The sequence below is a fragment of the Heterodontus francisci genome, chromosome 2 (assembly GCF_036365525.1).
Source record: "Heterodontus francisci isolate sHetFra1 chromosome 2, sHetFra1.hap1, whole genome shotgun sequence".
Taxonomy (NCBI): Eukaryota; Metazoa; Chordata; class Chondrichthyes; order Heterodontiformes; family Heterodontidae; genus Heterodontus; species Heterodontus francisci.
Genome location: NC_090372.1, coordinates 194,989,183 through 195,010,201, shown reverse-complemented (window position 1 = coordinate 195,010,201; position 21,019 = coordinate 194,989,183). Strand labels below are relative to the sequence as shown.

General features: G+C 42.0%; 1 protein-coding gene across 3 annotated transcripts in view; it reads right to left on the bottom strand.

Annotated features, from left to right (window-relative positions):
* The window catches only part of ptprn2 (protein tyrosine phosphatase receptor type N2), a 1,372,445-nt gene that overhangs the window by 447,792 nt on the left and 903,634 nt on the right, over positions 1 to 21,019 (bottom strand). For all 3 annotated transcript variants that reach the window (XR_010969405.1, XM_068015003.1, XM_068015004.1), the window contains one exon: positions 9,630 to 9,848. Coding sequence is in view for 2 of the 3 variants with exons in the window: in XM_068015003.1 (XP_067871104.1) it covers positions 9,630 to 9,848 (219 nt within the window). In the remaining variant the exon portion in view is untranslated. The remainder of the gene's footprint in view (positions 1 to 9,629; positions 9,849 to 21,019) is intronic.

Sequence of the window (21,019 nt, the reverse complement as noted above, 5' to 3'; positions counted from 1 at the left end):
CTTCTGCTCGGATCCGCTGTCTGTGCGCAGACTGATGAGCATCTGCGACCAGTTCGAACTGGCCTCGGGAGCCAAAGTTAACCACGGCAAGAGCGAGGGCATGTTCTTTGGGAACTGGGCTGACCGATCCTTTGTCCCCTTCACCAGATCAGATTACCTGAAGGTGTGGGGATATGGTTCGGAAGGGCCGGGGCGTGCACCAAAACCTGGGAGGAGCGAGTAGGCAAGGTACAACAAAAGTTGAGCATGTGGGGGCAGCGATCTCTCTCCATTGTGGGTAAGAACCTGGTCATCAGGTGCGAGGCGCTCACGTTGTTGCTGTACGTGGTGCAGGTCTGGCCCATACCCCATTCCTGTGCTGTGGCAGTCACCCGAGCCATTTTCCGCTTCATCTGGGGATCTAAAATGGACCGGGTCCGGAGGGACACCATTTTCAAATCTCTGGACAAGGGCGGGAAAAATGTACCCAACGTGGCCCTCATCCTGATGATCACCTTCGTGTGCGGCTGCATCAAGCTGTGTGTAGACCTCCAGTACGTAAATTCCAAGTGTCACTATGTGCTGAGGTTCTATCTGTCCCCGGTGTTGCGAAGGATGGGCCTGGTCACATTGCCACGTAACGCTCCATGCAGTTGGGCCGTGCCGTATCACCTATCCTTCGTGGAGCAGTTTCTGCGGGAAAACACCTTTGACCACCGGTCCATCAGGCAGTGGTCTGCACGGAATGTCCTCAAGGCCCTACGGGAAAAGGAGACGGTGGATCCTGTCGGATGGTTCCCCGAGCAGACCGTCAAAGTCATTTGGCGGAATGCCTCATCACCAGAACTTTCAAACAAGCACCAAGATGTAGCTTGGCTGGTGGTGAGAAGGGCCCTCCCCGTCAGATCCTTCATGCACACCCGAAGTCTCGCCCCCTCCACACAATGCCCCCGCGTTGGCTGTGGTGGGGAAGAGACGGTCGCCCACCTCCTCCTGGAATGTGCCTTTGCAAAGCAGGTGTGGAAAGAGATGCAGTGGTTTTTGTCGAGGTTCATCCCAAGCAGCTATGTAACACAGGAGTCTGTGCTCTACGGGCTGTTCCCAGGGACGCACACTGAGACAAACATCAACTGCTGCTGGAGGACTATCAATTCGGTGAAAGACGCCCTCTGGTCTGCCCGAAACTTGCTGGTCTTCAAGCGCAAAGAGTTGTCCACCACCGAATGTTGCAGACTGGCACATTCCAAGGTCCAGGACTATGTGCTGAGGGACGCACTAAAGCTTGGGGCAGCCGCAGCAAAGGCTCAATGGGGAAAGACCACTGTGTAAGGTCCCCCCCCTGAACTGAGGGGCTGGATCCATGGGAAACCCCTCGAACTGTATCGGGAAAATTTTGTGTGCTGTAAATATAAAAATGTATGTGGCATGACAATGAAATGGAAGGGTTGTGAGGCAACTCATGATTGTATTGAAGGAAACTGATCATCTTTGCACTGTTTGTATTTTTTGACTTGATGCTGTTTTCAACTGTTTGGGAATGTAATTTTTACAGATTTTTATGAATAAAGTATATTCTGGAAATAAAAAAAAATGTTAAGCCCTGGTCAGACGTCAAGTACTCGTTGGTTTGGCCACTGGGCACTTGAAGATTCCAAGATAGGTCCAGTTGTGTTTATTATTTAATCGATGTGTTAGTGGTTAAACAAAAGATGTCTGTGAAAGATAGTGGGCTGAATTTTCTCAGTGCGCCGTGCTCTGTGGCGGCGTGCTTTGAACTCGGCGACCCACCGACACGGATGTGCCGCTGCCGAGCCCCAGCAATATTACGCACGGGGGCTCATTTAAATAGAGGGGGCGGAGCGGCTGCCCCCTTTACGTCATCGGGGGTGACCGCCGCGTAAATGGCAACAGCATCCAGCACCACAGGCAGCGCACCATTTTTAAAGGTGTCAAGCCCTTAGCAAAAACTTTACATTTTTAAAGGTGCATTAGAAATAATTATTTTTAAATAAATACTTAGTAGATGGAGGCCCTTCCCCAACCACTCCAATGGTCGTTTCATTGCCCAATATTAACAAAACTGATTTTATTCCCTACCCGAACTTCCCCCCCCCGACCTTCTAACATTTTCCCTTCAACCCCTTCCCACCATCCCCACAGCCAATAAAAAGTGTTCTCCCCACTCCCCCACCCTCCCTCCCTGAAAATTTTATTCCTCCCCCCCTCCTCACCAGTGTCCTGCTTCGAAGGCATGATAGGTGCGTTCAGCGGCCATAAAATCGGCGTGGGATAAGTTAATTTACATCTTATTATTGTTCATTTAAATATTTAGATGCAGGCCCCACTGCCAAGCAGTGGGGGCGCTGCACCTAAGTCCCCCTGCCCCCGGTAATATGCGGCGGGCCCTTATCGATGTCAGGGGTCGAGGCGGGCCTCTCCCTTCTGAATTTTACGGGCACCCCCACCACGACCCACAGTGTCAAGGGGCTGGTAAAATTCAGCCCAGTGTATTCGTGTCTTTCTGTGGATTTAGGTCAACAGACCCCACTCTGACACCCAATATGGGAGATGTGAGGGTCATAAATAATTCTTACAAAGGCTAAGAGAAGATTAATAGCCGGGTTTTGATAGTTTGTATAGCAAAGACTATTTCCTCTGATTGGGAAGTTAGTGATGAGGAAGCAACAATTTAAAACTGTCAGTGAGAGTGATGAGAGAGGTGGGAGAAATTTACTTACATTATGGTTTGTTGGAATATGGAATTCCTTGCAACATAGTGATTATGACACAGACCACTGCATTTTTTAAAAAGGAAAATTGGATAAATATTTGTATGCGGAGGAAAATACAGGACTGAGGGGAGATCAGGAGAGCAGAAGTTGGTTTTCAACTGTTATTGCAAAGAGCCAGCACAGACACAGTGGGATGAATAACCTTATTCTGTGATGTTCGTTTCTATGATTCTAACACTCTAATGCTAACATTTTCACTAGTTAAAAGTTAGCGGAGCATGCCTTATTGGATCTGCTAATAATAGCCATGGTACAAAGGATGTCAACAGAGAAAATGTGCGTTCGGTGACTCTCCAACGGGGCCCACATATGTGAAGTAAAAAAAAAATGAGTTGAGCTGCCAATCACCTGCATACTTTTTTATAGGCCACTGCCAGGGTAGTGCTGACAGTGCCTCAAGTCACAACTATTTGCCTACCCTTTTGCTTATGGACTGCAGACCTTCCAACTTGCCTCATTTCAAGCATGACACCCTCTGAGCAAGCAACCACATTTTTAATTTAATACGTACTCCTTGACTTTTGTTTTTTAAAATTCCCCCCCCCCCCCCCCCCTCCGCCCCCAATTTTGTCTGTGCCATCTTCTCCTGAAGCTACTGAGTCACAGTGCTTTATGGTTCCCTGTCTGTTGCGGTAGCCTCCTGTAAATTGCCCATTGTTCATGCTTGAGTCAGATGTTGAATGCCAGTTGTCTATGCAACCATGGGATATAGAATACAACTGAGTCTGAACTTGTCTACAAACACATACTTTCCAGCAGGGGTGACTGAATAGATATTGAAATCGAGAATCCGAGTTGACCTTTCTCACCATTGGCCCATAAGTGTTATGGTCTATTGTTCCCTTGAATATTCACTTTCTTTGTCCGGGTTAATTTCCACTGCCTGGTTCAGATCAGGTTGAGAGACCTGGAATCTTCATAGTCCATAGGGCTCAGTTCCATTCTAGGCAGCGCATTTATCAACTGAACTATCACAAGAGCTTCCCTCTGAGAGTGTACGCTTCCCCTTCTTAATTATTTTCTCATCCTTAAAAGAAATATGACAAATTGGCTCAAACAAAATCTTTAGAAAGTCAATTAACACTCAGTGCTGTGCTCCTCTGAAACTGTATTTGAAATGCCTGAGGTGATGACACATAGGAGAGATGGCTCTTTGAATGTAATCGCAAGTGCAATGGTTAACATAATCATTAGTTAGGAACATAGGAACACAAGAAATAGGAGCAACAGCAGGCCATCCTGAGAATGACCTGTTTACTCCTACTCTCTGCTTTCTGTCTGTTAACCAATTCTCAATCCATAGCAGTATATTACCTCCAATCCCATGTGCTCTAATTTTGTTCACTAACTTCCTGTGTGGGATCTTATCAAAAGCCTTCTGAAAATCCAAATACAACACATCCATTGGTTCTCCTTTATCTATGTTACAATTAACATCCTCAAAAAACTCCAACAGGTATGTCAAACATGATTTCCCTTTCACAAATCCATGTTGACTCTGCCCAATCATATCATTATTTTTCAAGTGTCCAGTTATCACATTCTTTATAATAGCTTCCAACATTTATCATCTGACGCCAAACTAACAGGTCTGTAGTTCTCAGTTTTCTCTCTCGCTCCCTTCTTAAATAGTGGGGTTACATTTGCTACTTTCCAGTCTGCAGGAACCCTTCCAGAATCTATAGAATTTTGAAAGATAACCAACAATGCATCCACTATCTCTATAGCTACCTGCTTCAATACTCTGGGATGTAGCTCATCTGGTCCAGGGAATTTATCAACTTTCAATCCAGTTAATTTTTTGAGTACTACCTCTTTATTGATACTTATTTCTCTCAGTTCCTCATTTTTACAAGTCCCTTTGTTCTCTAATATTTCTGGAACAGTTTCTGAATCTTCCTCCGTGAAGACAGACACAAGCTAATTGTTTAGTCTCTCCACCATTTCCCCATTCTCCACCACAAATTCTCCTGTGTCCGCCTGCAATGGACTCACATTTGTCCTTGCTAATCGTTTCCTTTTCACATACCTAAAGAAGATTTTACAGTCCGCCATTATGTTTCTAGCTAGCTTGTATTCATATTCTCTTTTCCCTTTCTTTATCAGTTTCTTGGTCCTTCTTTGTTGGACTCTAAATTGCTCCCAATCATCGGGCTTACTACTTTTTCTGGCAACCTTATACGCCACTTCCTTTGATCTAATGCAATTTTTAACTTCTATTGTTAGAGGTATTGTTCTATTGTTATTATTACGGTTCATTCACCTTTCCTGTTGGGTTTTTGTGCCTTAGAGGAATGTACATTTGTTGTAAACCATATAATACTTCATTAAATACTAGCTATTGCCTGTCCACCATCAAATCTTTTAGTGTATTTTCCCAATCCACCATAGCCAACTTGCCTCTCATACCTTCATAGTTTCCATTGTTCAGATCTAAGACCCTAGTTTCCGAATGAACTATATCCCCTTCAATCTTAATGTAGAATTCTATCATATTGTGGTCACTATTTCCTAAAGGCTCCTTTACAGCAAGGTTATTAATTAGCCCTTTCTCATTACATAATACTAAACCTAAAATAGCTGATCCCTAGTTGGTTCCTCAACAAACTGTTCCAGAAACCATCTCGTACACACTCCAGGAATTCATCCTTCACAGCATTAGTGCTAATTAGGTTTACCCAGCCTATATGTAAATTGAAGTCACCCATTATTACTATATTGCCCATGCTACATGCAGCTCTAATTTCCTGATTTATACCGTGCCCAACATTACCACTACTGTTTGGTGGCCTATAAACAACTCCCACCAATGTTTGTTGCCCCTTGCTGTTTCTTAGCTCCACCCAAACTGATTCTACATCTTGCTCCTTCAATCTAAGATCCTCCCTCTCTATTATACTCCTCTCGTCCCTTATTAACAGCACTATCCCACCTCCCTTACCCCTCTGCCTATCCTTCCTAAATGATGAATATCCCAGAATATTCAGTTCCCAGTCCTGGTCACCCTGTAACAACGACTCCATAATGGCAATTAAATCATACCCATTTACCTCTATTTGTTATGACTTAATACTATCGAATCATACTTAGTATTGGGTTCCTAGTCACTAAAACAAATTAATCCTCCTTTTAATCACAAACTGCAAATTAGAATTTTGAAGAAACAGTCAACCTGGCATTAAGTATTTTTCATTTTTATTTTTTCCCCTCCTCTCGAGGTGCTGACGCTTGGTGCATACCGTTCCACTGGCCATAACAGCCCTCTTGTACCTTGCCCAAGTGATCATTTCTCCACGTGTGAACATGGACAATGCACACTGTCAAGACTGTTCAGTCACATGCAATCCCAGCCTCATCCAACAGCAGGTCATGTTACAGTTGTATAGGACTTTGGTTCGGCCACATTTGGAATACTGCGTGCAGTTCTGGTCGCCACATTACCAAAAGGATGTGGATGCTTTGGAGAGGGTGCAGAGGAGGTTCACCAGGATGTTGCCTGGTATGGAGGGTGCTAGCTATGAAGAGAGGTTGAGTAGATTAGGATTATTTTCATTCGAAAGACGGAGGTTGAGGGGGGACCTGATTGAGGTGTACAAAATCATGAGAGGTATAGACAGGTTGGATAGCAAGAAGCTTTTTCCCAGAGTGGGGGATTCAATTACTAGAGGTCACGAGTTCAAAGTGAGAGGGGAAATGTTTAGGGGGGATATGCGTGGAAAGTTCTTTACGCAGAGGGTGGTGGGTGCCTGGAACGCGTTGCCAGCGGAGGTGGTAGACGCGGGCACGATAGCGTCTTTTAAGATGTATCTAGACAGATACATGAATGGGCAGGACGTAAAGAGATACAGACCCTTAGAAAATAGGCGACATGTTTAGATAGAGGATCTGGATCGGCGCAGGCTTGGAGGGCCGAAGGGCCTGTTCCTGTGCTGTAATTTTCTTTGTTCTTTGTTCTCTTTGTTCTACAGTTCCAGCTGGAGTTGATGGATAGCAATCAGGAAGAGGAATCCTTCTCTTCCCCAGCCCAGAGGCACTGTGACCGTTTGTATCATCCCAACTACTGCCCTTTCTGAGGTCAGCTAACCTAATCAACACCACAGATCAAATCTGGGGCCATCTGGTCTATCTGACTCAGTACCACATACAGCAGTGCATTTCAGCTATCAGAGGAACAAAATCAACTTCAATTCGCTTATTAAACAAGAAGCTATTTGATACATCAGCTTCAACCAGCTAAGTATTGTTGAATGCCACAGAACATCAATTCTTGGTGTGTCAACGCATTGATAATCACTATCTAATGGCAGCAGAGATAGATGTGATGCGTGCAAAAGAGCTCCACTTACTGTCTCATGCATTTCTCCCTCACTCTCCTAAACCCCTTTGAAAGACCTTCCCCCGGCTGCACGCCTCTCACAATACATTCTCTATTCTATCTCTATTCACCTATAGCTGTCATTTGCCCAATAAATATAAGATCTGCTTCCTTATTAACTGAACTTGAGCTCATTATAAAATCAATATGGACTTAACTGCTGGGCCCTCAGGAGGAAAGGCGAAAAGGTCATAAGCAGAAACTTAAACAAATCCAGCACTGAGGAAAAATGTTTAATTACCAATATAATTAATTCGGACTGTCATCCAGTGAAACTTTTGCTCATAATAATCAGGGTTTGGATGTGTTTAAATGATGTGGAAATTAGATTCCAACCCTATCCCCGTCCCACATTTTAAGATGTCTCCATGAAACTGTTTCAGCAGTATTACAAATACAAATTTTAACCCAAATTGATTTATTCTTGTAATGTTATTCTTGCCTTGGCCTTTCTTCTCAATGTTTTTGCTAATGATATAGATTTTTTTTATGAGCACTAACACAAATATTAGTATTCAACAATTTACTCTGAAGTTAAAGCCAAGCATTGTTCTGACACTATCTCCGTGATCGTCACTGGTACCAAATGGGAGCAACAACGCTAACAAATTCAGTTTGTCATTTTAAAAAACTGCAGCTGAATTTGCGGCATGGAGCTTTCCCACACCTGACGACTAGAATAATTGCTTGCTTATTAATGTCAACTCAAGTTTATTCAGATCAAATTATCAGATATACTTCCAGCTTCTCTAGGATCCTAAAGTTATAGGGACACCTATAGGTCTCCCTTTCAGTGTTTTTTTTTTTGTCTATCATTTAGGATGATTATTACTATTGGTTACATCTGATAAACAAAGCTAATCTATTTATTTTTGTGTAAGGGGAAGAGACAGCCTAGCATATATGCAGCCGACAGCCTGTGGTGTTTTCCAATTTGAATGATAAATTGCTGTACTCTAGATTACAACTAGATTCAAATTCTTAGTGATCTTCGGCATTATGGGAAATAGAGAGATTAATGAACGTTAAAATATTTTCATTTTCATTGCTGTGAGAAGCCTCCGGCTCCTCCCGTGCTCAATTTCTAGAAACCAGTTCTCATTTCATTGATTTGAACAGGAAGATGAGGCAATTTAAATGACTAAAGCTCTTTACTATTAAATACAGAAATTCCACTGGTGATTCTTAGTGCTGAATTTATGGTCTCGGTTCTTTTAGATTTATTTTATGAGGTGGCTTTTAACAAATGTACTTTGATTTGTTTTCACTGATGACTTTTAACATACTGTCCACACTACATTGGCAGTCTTAGCTTTTCCTTTTTATTGTATTATATATATATATAAATACATACTTATTTTTAAATGATTAGATTCATTATTTTAAAACATGCTGATGAACATCCTAGTACCGCGTACTGCGACTGCCCGAAAATGGTTTGAAAAGTGTCCCCTTTGTTTATCATTCATCCAGTGGATCAGATAGGAGAACAGAAGAGTAAACTCTTATCTGAGAGATTGGTAATTGTTTACTCTTGCCACAGGTTCCTTTGGTTTTGTGGGCAGAATCTATTGGTGTGAGGAATCACTGTGGGAGCTGGTTCCCCCTTCCAGCTTCCGATCACTCCCTTTCCTCATGAAACATACAAACATATAGCTCTAATCCTCACTCCGAAAACATGACTAATCAATCTTATATTCTTGGTCAACTCTTTGAAAATGTGGCAGTGTTTTTGGAGACCAATGGAGTTCATATAAAGGATGCAGGCATGTTTCCCACAAGAAACACCTAATTTCGACTGTCTCTCCTCCAGAAGATTGCCAGCAGATTTTCAAGTCGGAACGATCACTGGCCACCTGACTTGTGATATGGGCTGGAAAGATGGCCACAAAATGCAATTTACTGCACAGGAGGGCAAACCAATGGCCAGGGACCTGCTTTGGCTCTCTCTCTCTCTCCTTCAGTCCAGCCTCACAGCACTGATCCATGCACTCAAGCAATCAAACAAAAAAGGCCTGAATATAATCTTGAATCAATGCACTGTTCACAGCACTGAAGTGTCTTATAGATTTCCTAATAATATCATTTAGTTTTAGAAGATTCCTTTTGATTTGTTGAATTAATACTTTAATTTTAATATTTTTTCTGATTAGATGTGTCCCGTTAACAAAGTAAATTTGGTTTACTGTTGATAGCAGAGGAGCAGCCCAGTAAAACCCTTATGGATTGTCAAAGAAAAAGGTATGCACTGTTAGCTGGTCTTGTTTTTTTAACCATCACTCAATCACAGACACATCTGAAAAGAATAGAAACTAGACTGAACCAGGCTGTAAATTATGCTCCATTACAAAATAATGCCTCGAAGTACAATGGACACTGAAATGATAAGGAAATAATTACCATTTCTCCCATTTTTTGGTGGGTTCAGATTCATGCAAAGGCTATGAATGGCTGTTCAAACCCCAAATAAAGATAATTATTACCTGGTAGGCATTCGTGGCATCTGAAACAGCGGTGGCATCATGTCCCAGCGTGCCCAGCTTCTCTTTCAGTTTCTGGTGAGAGTGATGCCTGAGGCAGTAAATGACCCCTGATGCAACAAGGACCCCAATGATGCAGACGATGGAGATTATTGTTAAGATAATAAATTTGGTCGAGTCCTCTTCGTTTGCCTGGTGAGGGAAAGCCAGCAGTTTGCTCTTCTGAAGTGAGGGAGGTGGGGGGGGGGGAAGAAGAAATGGGTAAAAATAAAACTGCGTTACAGATATTATTTGTGGGTGTGATTTTTTTTCTGTAAAACAACATTGCATTGGTCATATTTCTGTTTGTTCATTCCCATTGCAAGATTGTACAGCAATTCATCCATGCCAACTTTCATCATTAGATATATTAGTAACAATTTAAAAAAAACACAAATGCAGATGAAAAATAAGTAAGTTTATCAATAAGGGCAAGATTCATTTTTGCGCTCCCTTCCTTGCAATTTCCAAGAGAAATTAATTTAAAGCCAGCCCAGTTGTTGCAAGTCGGGGAACGATTAGCACTCTTTCTAGAACCTATTTTCACTTGGTTACAAATGGATTTTTTAATTTAACTCCGGAATGCTTAGCCAACCTATTCATTATCTCTACTATTCTGTTAGTAATTTTCTGCTCAGCATTGACATAGCCAACGTCTAATTTACGCTTGTAAGCAATGTATAGAGAGTTGGTTCAAGCCCAGTCCATTTCAGTTCTTTACACCATAAAGGCCACCGAGCAATTATCAGTGGGCTCGACAGTCGGAGCTTGTCCCTAATTAGCCCTCTTGTCTTCAGTCCACTGGATTAGCTGCTGCTGAGGCACAAGTTAATGGGAAGCTCACACTGAATAAAGGCTCCGAGATCTTCCTGCTTTGACTATGTACTGCAGAGAAGGATTGTGAGGCATTGTGTACCCTGGGAGGTGGATTGACAGCAGCCCAGTGCTAAGCCATGCAGAATTGTTTTTTTTTAAATGTATCTGTGCTGGAAATCCTGCTTCCCGGGTGTCATTCTACCACTTATAAAAAACAAAATCTTTATTCTTGGCCGTTCACTGAACGATCTGTGAAGCAGAGCTGGCCCCTTAATAGAGCAGAAACCTAAAGCTTTTTGCTTTGAAGGTTTGGCATTTTCGAAAAGGGAAAGATATCATGTCTTCTAATGTGGATGATAAAAATAAGAAGAAAAAGTTACTGCTTGGAAATTCATGAAGTTTCGAATGATTTTAGTCCTTTAATAGATTTGCCTGGCTAGTTACATTCATCCGAAACAGCCAACCTTGAGCTATAAAAGACCTGAATTAGCGCTGTCAATCTTTTCCTTTTGAGCAACCTTCACATCATTCTCAGTAAAGCTGAATACTTAAAATGTTAGTGGTTTTGAGTGGTGGGTGGGGAGGAAATCCTTTTTTGTGGTAGTTTCAAACGATTTTGCATCCAGCAAGCATGGGTTTAATTAGATATTCTTACAGAATACATACAAAGAGAAAAAATGCCATATACTCTAATTTTAAGCACACTTTTTTTTCAAAACAAACAGCATAAATATATCTGTATGAACTGGAATGGAGGACTGCAATCCCACCATAAACATCACACGGAAATCTGTTGAGTTTCCTAAGTTAATAGCATGCTCTGCTTTCCTTTTAAATACCTGATATTGGAAATATTCTTCACACCCTGAATGGTGGATGATGTTCTGTGATTAAAGAATTTCAGCGCATTGTGCAAGAAGTGATGAAGAGAGGAGCTTATGTATTTTAGCTACTGACTCAAATCAGTCAATGCCTTGAAACTATATTAGAAAAATGATTTGATCTCTGAGCCATAAAATGATGTCACTAAATGTATATTGAGATAGGTGTTTTATTTCCCACTTTATTATCCTGTTATATGTACAAATGTTGCTGGGAAGAGTTTAAGGATGTTTTATGGATAGTGCACACTGCGCAGTTCAGTTGGACACCATTGTAAAAAGGATGAAGTGGACTATAAAATGATGGTTACAGCCAGTCTTCACCTTCTGATGGAATATCATGGAGATTAATGGAGATTGGCCTGAGTTTTCAGCGGCATTTCTTTTGCAAGAAATTAAAAAGAGAAACTTATTGTGTTTTTTGTACTCCAACTAAAATATGCTTGGAATTACTATAAACAAATGATTCATATGAATACTTATGTTTAAAACTCAGAGAATCCCTTTGTGATTTGTAGAATAGTATCTCCCAGAAAAAAACTGTGGTGATTACTTTTTGCAAGACATCCGAGATTGCATGCTGGATGTTGAACAGTCTAACTGAGTTAAGAAGAAGCCATTAATTTGACCAGGTTGGCTATATTTATGTACGTCACCATCCTCTCTGTCCATCTTGCCGCATCCTTTCAATTTGAATTCAAGATTGACATTTTTTTCTTGATAACTGATTTTTTTTTTAAAAACTGTACAAGAGGATATTTAACTGGCATTTTATTTAGCTATCTTATTTAATTGTGGGCAAGGTTCAGTGCTGTTGTTCATTCCTGGAGTTGGAAGCTGAATTGTCTATGAATTAATTTCTTAATTTTACAGAACAAATTGTAAAAAATAAGTTTAGGGACCACTTGAAATATCTCCCCTATCGGTTTTTCTACAATTATACGTTTCATTAGAAAACAAAGGAAACACGCGGGAGGTCAGTATTGCCAGTGCTACTGTTTTGAAGAATATTATAAGGAACCAGAGCAGAAATAAAATAGATTTTTAAAATGTTAAAGGGTTCAGTAGTGTCTAAAATTTTAAGAAAAGGATTCAATAGGTAGATGTAGAGAATCTATTTCCTGTGATGGCGGGGGGAAGGGGGAATCAAGAATGAAAGGGACACAATCTTAAATTTAGAGCTAGGCTATTTAGGAGGGAAATGAGGAGGCACATCTTCACACAAAGAGTAGTTGATATCTGGAATTCTCTGCCCCAAAAGACTGTGAATGCTGACACAGTTGGCGCATTCAAGACTGAGATCCCCAGAGCTTTTTGTTGGGTAAGGATTTCAAGGGATTTGGGTAAATAGAGTTTAAGTGCAGATCAGCCATGATCTAAATGAATGGGGGTTCAGGTTGACGGGACTGAATGGCCTACTCCTGTTCCTATGTTTCTAAAGGTGCTCAACAAGCTCTGGTACTTCAGGATATTAGGGCAACAGTAAAGACTCATTTACTACTGTGGGCCCAAAGTGCAATTTTTAGGTAAAACCCCAAATCCGTGCAAGCAGCTCCTATAGAGGATGTGCACTCTGGAATGATTTTTTTAAAACCAAAAATCTTGAGGAAATAAGAACTATTCGTGCAAGGAAGGAAGCTAACAGCTGACCAGCAGCAACACAAGAGGGCACAAGTTAAGTCTGTTAATTCAGCAAGTTTGGCATATTTTACTGGTTTTTTTGGAGCAAGATGGCTCTCCGTCTACGTCCATGCAGATGTTTGATCCCAGTCTCGGGGCCCATTAAAAACACTTTAGCAAAATCTGCGGTCCAAGCTTTTTTTTTGAGGGATTCAGAGGGTGAGCATGATGTGCTCATTGGATATGTATAACCTTTTTATCGTTGCTCAGTAGGCTTTAATAAATTAAATACTCGGTGGCGCTATAATTCTCCTCTAAGATGAAGGAAATAATCCAAAGAAAAGCCCAAAAGCATTTTCACTCCCTCCCTTGCCCATCAATATTTAAACTTTTGTGTGTTTTTCTTTAAAAAGAAAAAAATATATTAAATGTGTTCAATCAAGCAGAAATAATCGTGTATTAACACTTGACATTACAAAATCCTTTCAAAAAGTTATTACTAAAACATGAGGCATTGTCATTTAAAACTGCAGGAGAGAGAAAAAAAAGCTTTGTGCCCTGAAAACCATTGTCCCTCTATATCATTGAAAATTGTACTTGCAAATTCATCATTCATTGCAGCCGAAAAGATAGACCAGTTAATATTTAAACCATCTTTTTCAATATAAATTTCTATTTAATCAACAGTTGCCGTAATAGTGCCACACGATATTGAAATTTTGTAAAGTTAATTTTCGTTTCTTTTTTTTTTCTTCTTGTGATCACCTTCGTTATCCATCCTCCCCAAAAAAGAAACTTTTAAACGTTACCATGGTGCATAGCATACAAGCACGATACTGGAGAATGCTCTCAGTGTTCTGCTTTATTTTTGAGTGAGTTTTTTCTCTTTTGCACATGCAAAACAACGAGGCATCAATTTATCAAACGAAACGGGGTCGGATTTAATAGTTTTACCTTTTCAAAAAAAAATCTGCCAAGACAAGGGATTTAAAGACATTTATTCTCTTGAGTGAGGGTATAAAGGATTACAGAAATCAAAAAGACAAAGGGCAGAAGGATTTCTGGAGGTTTGGCTTATTCAAATCACTGAGAAAGGTCATAACGAAAGGCACAGACCTATTCATATGAGGAGACACAGTGATCTTTCGGTGACCTTAACACCACAGCCCACATCATCAGTAAGTGGAAAAAATGCCACTTTGCCTGCTGTTTTTTTTTTATTTTGTCTTCCAACCTTCTAAACTTTAGATATTGTTTGGCTCCACCTGAACAAAGAAAATATTACAGAGGAATCGGCGATGTGTGTCGACTAAGGCTTACCTCTTTTTCAATGAACAAAACAGACCGCAAATTGCACCAACATTTCAAAGCTACTTTTAAGATTCTTTTGAAATGCAGTTCCAACCCTTCCCCCCATAACCCCCACTGCCAACTGACTGATGCAGAATTAATGAAAATGAGAGCCCTATTATTGCTAAGCACACTCACACAAGCAAATATTCCAATACACCCGGAGGATCCACTCAAGGCAATTCACCCAAACCTACTACAATTCAAAGAAAGTTACTGTTGCTGAATTGGCACTTCACAAGAAAAAAGATTTTGAAAGCGAAATTTTAAAAAAACATAGTAATTATAAAGGATCCTCACAGTTAAATAACTACAAACTGAGACAATCTGATCATTAGATGTAACAAGATTACATACCTGATTCCATTCCTAATATTTTTTCTGTTTCAAAGATTTTAGGTTACTATCCTTTTAACGGAATGAATGGGTTGAAAGACTTGACCTGAATGCTTCATTCTTCTTTGCTTCTTGCACTTAGCTTCAGATATTAAACGTCTACCATCCATCTTTCACAGGAATGATACCGGCAGCTGCCTTCTTGCTTCAGCTGGAATGCTTGCAGTGGTTTGAACTTCACAAGAAAGAGGAGGAGGAGGAGGTGGAGAAAAAAAAGGAAAGCACAGGATTCTCTTCTGTGGCCTCTCCGTCTTACAATCAACCATGTGTGAGAGGGTGATGGATTTTTGACCACAAAGTAGTGGTCCGAGCCCCTCCTTATATTGCCCAGCCCCAAAGCCCCTGTCTATACCACATGTCATATCCACTGGTTGCTATGGTGATGCTTCCACATGTTGCTGACAGTAATTGGATAAGAAGCATTTCTGTTAATAAACCTTACATGAGTGTGAATATGAATGGATATCAATTTTGTCACTCATTTGTAAAGCTGCTTGAGATTTCTGTTTGTACTCTGCTCAATTTTTTTTTCTGTTGGCCGTGTGCAAGTTTCCACAATGTTGTTTGTCTTTATCCTCCCTTGGCACCATTCATGATGTCAGCTGAGAGTGACAAAATTTGAGGATCAAACTAAATGAGACCACATCCGAGAAAAGGGATATAGATTCAGACTAAGGGTACAAAAAAAAGCACTGGGTGGAAAGGTGAATATAAAGTACAAAGCATATTAATTAGCTATTGGTAGGATTAGACGAGCTTGTATAAGGTAACAGCTGCAGCAAACAGGAAAGGGAAAGAAAGGAAAGTTGTTGGGGGGGGGGGGGGGGTGAGGGGGGGGGGGGGGGGGTAGAAGCCATGTCAGATGCAGATGACAAATCTTGGGAGGGCTCTTCAGTTTATTTTTCTATTCAATCCCCCTCCTTCTGTGTTTCCCCTATTGTTTCTTCCTGTGACAGCTGGAGATGGCAGGCCCAAAGACTTGACAAAATGAGTTCTTTCACACTGTACTAGCCTTCACATTTACTGAAAGAATAGCTGCCACAGCAAGGTACAATTTAAACAGAGGGGTAAATACGGCCTACAGCTTTAATTCTACCAAAACCAAATCAACACGTCCCTCACAGGACTCTGAGGTAATTATTCTGGCTTTAATCCACTGCCTGTATTAGAAACTGATTGATCTCAGGCCCTTGCATGTTGGCTGGTCTGAGCAGAACGGGCAGTTCGTTTGATTAAGGTGATCAGTTTTCAATACATGTTCTCAATTGAGAGTTTCATATCTTTTTTTTTTCTGCAAAGACCAGTCAGTGACGCATTGTTTCAGCAATCGGCGATGGATGGAAATCGGAAAAAACGACTCCCACCCTCGGCAAGAAACAAACACACTCTGGCTATAGATGGACAGAGCAGCCAGCAGCAACTGCCTAACAGGATGCGCACTGCTCTGAATGTTCTTTTTTAGCCTTCACCTTCTCTAGAAATCCCAAGCTCTGTTTTTATTTTATTTTTTAAAGTAATTTTTTACACCATCCAGCATTGTGTGTTTTGACAATAACAGCTGTAATCTTTTGCCTCTGGTGCCCACTATAATCTTCATTTCAGCTTCTGATGCAAGCCTCAGTGGAAGCTGATTTCCGTTTTGCTGTAGTGTCTAGTGTAAATACATAATGATCAAATGTAAAAATTAACAAATGTAGATCAAAGTTGGCATTGATAGCACTATATTCACTATGTTGGTGGGGCTTTTAACCCATTTAAAATAAAGAGAATGTCAAAAAACACATTAAATACTATCAAGGCCAACCGTTATTTTTACCCTTAAATGTGATTCCACCCCTCTGCCCACACCCCATCCCATTCCACTCCCCACTGCCTCCACCACCCCCACCCCCTCACCACTGCCCCCATCCCATCCCACTATGATCTCCTTGGCTCACATATATTGGGAATAGCGAAATGCTGTATCTTCAAGCAGGTCTATGTGCACGAGTCAGAACAACAGCATCTTTATCTGTGCTAACCTTCGGCCGGCTGAAGGGCATTTGTAATTTGAAAACTGTTTTCTAACATTGACTGCTCCTGAGGCCGGACACCGCAAAGGAAATTTCTGACCTTGCGTGCCCAGCAGAGAGCCTCGGACCATCGGAAATCCAAGTGCACGCAATTTTGCGACCGTTTAACATTCAGCAAATTTTGTGGAAGGGCACTGTGCAGATTGCCTATAGGTGCTCCCGGTTGGGGGGAGGTTTCCTTATTGTTAGCGCAGGGTGAGAATTATTAGTACATTTGTTATGTTATCAAAGTGTTGACTCAACTGCCTGCCTCTGTTTAAAATGCCACCAATATATACCAGTAAATGCCAGTTAAAGGCTGCATGGTTAATAAAGATGGACAATCAAAGTGAATATTTAGCAGATTCATTCGCATCTTGCTTTCTTTTTAATGGGAACAATTTGTCGAAGGAAGCTTGCCTAAGGGAGAATCCCTGCCAAGCAAATTTGATTGGATTTTTAAGATATGCTACTGAAATACTATGATCCTTGAAGGGTTAAGAGCAATATTTATTCAGTCAAAAACTAACGTTAAATGCCTCACATAAAAATGCTATTTAGGATTTAACAGCAAGTCACCCCTTTGGATAAGAGGCAAACTTTTAGTTCTGAGCTGATTAGACCAGGACGATTCCGGGATGGATGCCTGGTCTGTGCGGTACTAACTGATCTCAGTTGGGGCAGGGTTACAGATTAAGGAATGAAGAATCAGTCAGGGGCCCAGCTCCTGATTGAAAGAAAGAAAGCAAGAAAGAGCTGCACTTATATAGTACCTTTCACAACCTCAGAACATCCCAAATGCTTCAATATCAAGTACTGTATTGAAATATACAGCCGGATTTTCGAAGGGCTGTGGGAGTCAGCAAGGAGGCAGAAGAGCCTGCAATTTCTTGCTGCTGGCCAGCATGCCAGTTTGCCAGCATTTTCCCACCTCAGGGCCGTTTTTGAACAGGCTGGATCGGTGGACGGGGAGGGGAGAAGGTGTGGCGGTGGGGGCTGGGGGGGTGTGGTGGCTACCACCCGCAAGAGGCAAGTAGCCAATTAGGCAACCTAAAGGATCTATTAAGGCCACTCTGCCAATGCCAACTGGAATTTTCCAGCTGGCAGACGGGCACCCCTGCTGAGACCAAAAGCCAGCCCAGGGATGGAAGCGGCCTCCCATCAGCAGACCAAGGGGCCTGTGCTCCATCCTACAATTTAACCCCTCCAAACCCACCCCCACAGCTGCGATTGACAGAAAGCCAAAGCTCCGGCCACTGGCCGTCCTGTAGAGGGGTTCCCCTCCTGGTAGCTGTGGCCTCTTAGTAATTTTAAGTTTTTTTAAGGTCTTCTCTTCCGTCTCTGATGGTGGGGCTGCCAATATTTCAGTGTTGGAGGGCCTCCTATTGATCCTCCATTCTCGGGAGCCTGCCCGCTACACTTAATTGGACGGGGCTCCTGGAGGCAGCCAGTTAATTGGCCACCTCCTCAAAAATCGCTTCCAGAATCCCGCCACCCGCATTCCCAAACCGGAATTCAGCCTTGGGTCGGGATCAGGACCTTGGAATGAAAATGCAGCCCATGCAGCCAATTTGCATACAGAAAGCTCCCAGAAACAGCAACGTGATAATGACTACATCATCTGATTTTACATGTTGGTTGAGGAATAAACATTGGCCAGGACACCAGGGAGAACTCTCCAGCTGTTCAAAACAGTGCCACAGGTTCCTTTACATTCACCCTGAGAGGGCAGTTGGGCCTCAGTTCAATGTCTCATCCAAAAGACTGCGCCTCTGGCAGTGCAGCACTCCTTCAGTACTGCACTGGAGTGTCAGCCTAAATTATGTACTCAAGACTCTGGAGTGAGACTTGAACCCATAACCTTCTGACTCAGAGGCAAAAGGGCTTCCAGCTGAGGCAGGGTGACAAGTGACTGCCAGTCGACAATCTGATTGTCTTCTGTAAGTGTGGAGCCTGGCTGAGGATGGAATTGGGCTTAGCTGTGATATTATTCACTGTGAAGTAGCCTGCCAGCTGTCACTGTCAGACATGAGTAATGGCCAGGTGGCCTAGATATCAGAGAGCGATAGTCATTTGGATAACCATCCCCTAAAATGGAATCAATGAATTCAGGAAAGGAGACAAGAGAAGAAAATTGGAGAATAATCAGGGAGAAAAGAAAACAATTTACCAGACAAGTCATAATTGTGAAAGTGCATCACAGATCATTAGGTTCTTCCTGATAGGAAAGGGAGGTAAGTTGACCAACTCACATATCTCTTAGTATTCATTCACAGAATGGGACTATGAGTGCCCACGCTCATCTTAAGAAATACCAAATGATATGAGCACATATGCAGTATGAAGAGGGCCAGCAAAAGAAGTGAAACGCATTAGCCACAAGTTAGTTCACCTTTGCATATTAAAATACTGACACTTGTATATTTTGCCACATATGACGTCCCTCTCCATATTAAGAATGGCTGTGACTTGATTCAAGTGGGTTTGTGAGGCACCCCTTGGAATCAGATCAGGGGAGTTGGGTCAGGTTGGGATCAGAATTGCCAACAAGAGTCAGCCACATGTCCCACGTTCCTCCTTAAATCCACTGCTATTCAATGTACAGTTTCAGTTTTGACAAAACTAACTTAGCCGGCTAGTAATTAACTCAATTTTTGTCTTCATCCCACCCTGAGCAAAATGGCATGAGTTTCTCTCGACTGACTATGGACAAGGGTTTAACTGTTTATAACAAGCAATTGTTCTTTACTATTTTTGCTGAGCTTACTGCTAAAAGCAAGGGCAAGACTTTGGTTGAAACCATGCTATTAGTTACAAATGTGCCAACATTCACATCTGAAAATTCTCTGTTAATAAAAAGGCAACCTAACAAAGTCACTAATATAGAAATCTCCTATTAGCATGTTTCATACTGAAACCTCACAGCGGGATTCCAACCAACCTTGAGTACAGGTAAGAAACATAAGGGCTGGGAATTGGACTTAAGTTAGCAAAAGGCAACAGGTCCGTGCGGCATGAGACCCATGCCAAATCTTGCACTGGGCCTCGACTGTATTTACTTGGTGATCTGCTGTCACCAATTAGACATCACCGATGCAGCTCTCCAGTCTGGCGGTCACCTGCTGGCAGTGGCCTTCGGGTCGATCCTGGGAGAAGGGGGTGATGGGGTGTGAATGAATGGCGGGTGAGCATGAGCAGGCAGTGCCCTGCAGTAGTGCTCCCTGGCTTCATATTCTGTTAAGTGAAAATGGAAAACTTACACTTCCTTCATGGCTTACAGAAGTCCCTTTAAGGGCCATTGGTTAGGCTTGCTGTAGACCTGGAGAAACGGAGCGTGTACAGTACATGTTCCACTCAGTTTTTGTCCAGGGTGGCATTAGGGTCCTGAAACCAGCCTTATGCCCCTGATTAACATCATCAAGGCTCCTTACACCTGTTAAAGGAAGGCACTTGGAAGTTGTCAAATGCCAATCTGGGCACGGGATGACACTGCCCTAAACTGGCCCCCCCAACACTGTCCTGGTGCCCAGAAATTGAGCACAACGCACACCAATTTCTACTCCGAAAACGCCATTGCCACTTTCTATTGCTTTTTACTCTCCTGTTCAGCCACATCTGCTTATTTTTGTTAAATTTACTCAGGATGGAAGATGGAGCCTTCACTATCTAGATAATTTGGGAGCTCTGATAAAAATCGAACAAAATAATGGACAGTTTGCAGCACTAATGATCATCTTGAGAGCACTTTTGAGTGATGGTGCCTGATTTGATCTGTATTTATAAGCTGCCCGCCCTGTCTGGCAGGGGGTTGAAGTGTTGCTACTAAAGATGCTTGCACCAAGATAAGGAAGCACCAGCAGGCGAGCAGATGAAACAGACAGCAGGTAAGAGCTCTCCTCTTAAAGTGGAGGACTTTATACTTGGGACACAAGCGGAAGAGAAAAGGGGGGAAAAGCTTTTGCTTCAACTTTCACATTCAAATAGATAAGGTACAATAAGGCGACAAAGGCACAATCACGCTATGAAGCAGCTTAGCAACTACCGTGCGCAGTATTAGTGTACAAATGACACCACTTTGCCCCCGATTTTGTTAGAGGAGTTAACATCTTTATTTTTGACTTAGCAAATGTCTATTAAAATAGCAAGGCAGTTGCACACTGTTACTGGTCTAATGTGTTAAAAGAAAATTCAAACGTAATGTGACTGAGAGTCAATTTGGAAATTAGAATGTGAACATCTA